The sequence below is a fragment of the Macadamia integrifolia genome, chromosome 10 (assembly GCF_013358625.1).
Source record: "Macadamia integrifolia cultivar HAES 741 chromosome 10, SCU_Mint_v3, whole genome shotgun sequence".
NCBI lineage: Eukaryota > Viridiplantae > Streptophyta > Magnoliopsida > Proteales > Proteaceae > Macadamia > Macadamia integrifolia.
Genome location: NC_056566.1, coordinates 6,112,401 through 6,116,110, shown reverse-complemented (window position 1 = coordinate 6,116,110; position 3,710 = coordinate 6,112,401). Strand labels below are relative to the sequence as shown.

The 3,710-nt window shown below is 42.1% G+C and overlaps 1 protein-coding gene across 2 annotated transcripts; it reads left to right on the top strand.

The window, feature by feature from the left end:
* The first annotated feature begins 258 nt into the window (after nucleotides 1–258).
* LOC122091126 lies at nucleotides 259–2,144 on the top strand. Of its 2 annotated transcripts, none has more exons than XM_042660962.1 (3): nucleotides 259–1,024; nucleotides 1,120–1,205; nucleotides 1,332–2,144. In XM_042660962.1, the coding sequence occupies exons 1-3, from the start codon at nucleotides 540–542 to the stop codon at nucleotides 1,970–1,972; spliced, it is 1,212 nt and encodes a 403-aa protein (XP_042516896.1). In that variant the 5' UTR covers nucleotides 259–539; the 3' UTR covers nucleotides 1,973–2,144. The 2 variants fall into 2 exon arrangements, with proteins under 2 accessions (XP_042516896.1, XP_042516893.1); XM_042660959.1 differs by having other exon boundaries at nucleotides 260–1,024; nucleotides 1,105–1,205.
* The last annotated feature ends 1,566 nt before the right edge of the window (nucleotides 2,145–3,710 follow it).

Here is a 3,710-nt window from a genome sequence, read left to right as displayed (position 1 = left end):
TAGTTGTACCAGATCAGAATTGCAGACGATTTCAACCCGATCACCACATGGGAAGTGCATCTACACTCGTTTTAAAGCAGTGAGTTGTGGGGCCATGGCCCATGGCCGTGAGGCAATCATAGCCATTCAATCATACTACTCTTTTAAGAAAGTTCGACTCTGTGACTTTATGCTACAAAAGGTCCATTAATGGTCAAACTCATCAAGTTCATGCGAGCTGTAAGGTTAGATTGTATGAGAGTTGCACTACTACCACATAAAAGTGAAGCAAAAGAGGAAGAAATAAAGGCAATTCGACAGGAAGACCCACCACTAACCCCGCTTTGTCCTTCAGCTTAGTTCCTCCCTATAGTACAGTCCCTTGGATCCCTCCCACCACCATTAATAAAAGCACTCCCGCCTCTCAATGTGTCCCCATCTTCAGTCTTCGGCTTTCTCTCTCTCTCTCTTCTGTCCCTCCCCAACTCTGAGTGAAGAACCAGGCAAGGAGCCATTGCCTTGACTGAGAGAGCTCCTTTTGCAACACTTCTCTTCTCTTCATGGGTGTTTTCACTTTCGTACCAACCATGACTGCAACACCCAAAAAAGAAAGCCCTAAATGTAAACGGAAACAGCAGAAGCAAGTCAAGCAACCCTCTTCTTGGGATCAAATCAAGAGCTTACTTACATGCAAACAGATCGAAGCTTCACAAGTCCAAGACCCTTCAAAGAACATCGTCGTTGGGTACACCAAACTGGGCTCTTCCTGTAGATCTATCTGTAGTTTCCGAGACGTAGTTCACGGGAACACAAGAGTAATGCACAGGTCTGATAACTCACCGGAAAGCAGCTCTCTAGGTCAAGAAACAGCTCTTCTTAGCCGGAAACCGGGGACCGGATCGTCAACTCGCTTGTTAGCTTCAACGAGGTCTAACAATGGAGGAACTTACTCTTCTTCTTCTTCTTCTTCTGCTTCTTCTAGAGGAATGCATTTGAGGAAGCTTTCAGGTTGTTATGAGTGTCATACCATTATTGATCCTAGCAGGTAAGCTTATGTTCTTTAATTTTGTTTAATTAGTGTGAGAAATAATATATTTACTGAACTATAGTAACTAACCAACACAGGTATCCATCTTCAAGGACAACTATCTGTGCTTGCCCTCAATGTGGAGAGGTCTTCCCCAAGATAGAAAGCCTGGATCTTCATCAAGCAGTCAAGCATGCTGGTAATCCATAATTTCTTGCTTTTGTTACCAAATTGCCCTTGGCTAGCTTGACATTTACTTACATAAAAGCCACGTGCTTCAATAAATGAAGGGTATTAAAGTCATTGAAAGTATTTTTTTTCTCAGTTATGGAGCTGGGACCTGACGATTCAGGGCGTAACATAGTAGAGATAATCTTCAAATCGAGCTGGTTGAAGATCGACAATCCGATCTGCAAGATCGAACGGATACTAAAGGTTCACAATAGCCAAAGGACAATCCAACGGTTCGAAGATTGCAGGGACGCAGTCAAGGCACGTGTGACCAGTAACGTGAAGAAGAACCCCAGGTGCGCCGCCGACGGGAACGAGCTGCTAAGGTTCCACTGCACCACCCTAAGCTGCGCACTAGGCGCACGAGGATCCTCAACCCTCTGTGGCTACATTCCAGGATGCGGCGTCTGCACCATCATCAGGCAAGGGTTCTCGGGGAAGGCGCACGATGGCAAGGGGGTGCACACTACCGCCAGCAGTGGTAGGGCCCACGACTCGCTCATGGTTGGTAGTGCCGAGGGAAGACGGGCCATGCTGGTTTGCCGGGTGATCGCGGGAAGGGTGAAGCGTATCGCGGAGGAGGCACCGCCAGAGGAGGAGAGTGGGTCTACCACCGGAATGTACGATTCCGTCGCCGGGATTGCCAGGGCATACACGAATCTCGAGGAACTCTTTGTTTTCAATCCTAGGGCTATTCTTCCATGTTTCGTCGTCATATACAAAGCTCTAGACTGACATGTATCACCTGATGCAATGAATAGGTAAAGGTGGGACCCTGTTAAGGTGTTGTTTTGGTTGCTAGCTCTAATCTGAGAGGAGCTGCACCTGTCTCTTTGTCTGTATGTACAGAGATCTTTCTGTATTGTCTCACATGTCATCAAAAACGAAAATTTCCCAACGTGAATCAGATCCTGATTCCCTGAATGAAAAAAATAATATAAAAGAAAATTTAATTTAATCATCTCACTAATCACTAGAGGTTAGCTTTATGGGTTTAGAATTAGATTAAGCAACTTTATTTTTAATCTTATTTTTTTCCTGTTGGGCTCTTGAATTGTGGGTTAAGTACTCCTACTTAACCCACAAGGGGAGACCATTTGGTGTGGTGGTTAATAGCAGTTTGTATTTAAAATCTTAAACCTAAGGAAGACGAGACAAGTTACATAGTACAAAGTGTATGGGTTGATGGAGTACGGACCATAAATTAATCTAAGATTAAGTTGGGAGATCAAGGACAAATAAGCAACTTGTTTTATATGCTTCCCCCCACCCCCACTAATCCCATGGCATATTAACACCATTCTTAGCTCTCTAATCCCATAACATATTTAAATTAACTTACCCCCAGGATAAAAAGATCCCTATGAGTCAATTTTTTTTTTTTTTTTTGTTTTTTATTAGTGCAACCTATGAGATATTTTCAGCATGGAAAAAGTTTTTTGTCACCAAGCTTCATCCAAGGTGATTTAATGCAATGGTTGGACTAATTAGTATCATCATTAATTTTCACTTTTATTAATAAAATTTTTAAATTTATGATAGAATTATTGGGTTAAATTGAAGGGTTAGATCCTCCAAATTAAAAGGTTTCTCTTAACCGTTTTGTGAAAGAAAATTCGATTATTTACACCATTCTCTCACTTCCGATTAATAAAATGAAAAAAAAAAAAGTTTTTTTTTTGGAGTGTACCCTTTGCATCTCTATATATATTGGGTGAAATGATCAGTTTGCCCCCTATGAAAGGGAAAATGGCATCTATGGATGCCTCTTTGTGATCTCACATTGGTCCTTAAGCACAAGAACCACATTCCCCCACTAAAAACACATCCCCTAAAACGAAACACTTTTCCAATTATATGCACATGCACACTAACAAGCATCAACCTCAACTGCACTCCCTCCCCAGAAAACCCAATGCAGTAATGTCTGAGTGTTTTCGTTGTGTATTCTCGTAAAAGAAGAGTTGAACTTAAGAGGACTCGGCTGCTAGAAGGCAGTAAAGCACTTGCGCATGGGGGATCTAGGGTTTGAAACTCCCGCTCCACATCTAGTCTCCAAGCCCCTTATATCCCCTACTGATGGTGGTGGTGGGAATATAAGGCATCAAATTTCATCATATACATTCAATGTTTTATTTCCACCAAAATCAATCACCTCTCTCTCTCTCTCTCTCTCTCTCTCTCTCTCTCTCTCTCTCTCTCTCTCTCTCTCTCTCTCTCTCTCTCTCTCAGAGGTATGGATGATCAGTGCGTTACCTGCTGTAATGAAAAAGAAAGTTTACATAAAAGAATGTAAGATCATTACATATGCATACTTCCAAACATTTCCTCCAATCTAGCTTTGATTGCTTCTCTCTTGTTTGGAATCTGACATTTTATAGGATTTTTTTGCCTTTAGACATGAATCCTTACATGGAGTTGTAACTATCACTTTCATTGCTTCTCTCTTGTTTGGAATCTTTCACAAGGGTCT

Coding starts and splice junctions, on each gene's coding strand:
- LOC122091126 (XM_042660959.1), top strand. CDS start 540: ATGGGTGTTTTCACTTTCGTACCAACCATGACTGCAACACCCAAAAAA. Junction 1,025..1,104: donor ACCATTATTGATCCTAGCAG/GTAAGCTTATGT, acceptor TAACCAACACAG/GTATCCATCTTCAAGGACAA. Junction 1,206..1,331: donor TCAAGCAGTCAAGCATGCTG/GTAATCCATAAT, acceptor TTTTTTTCTCAG/TTATGGAGCTGGGACCTGAC.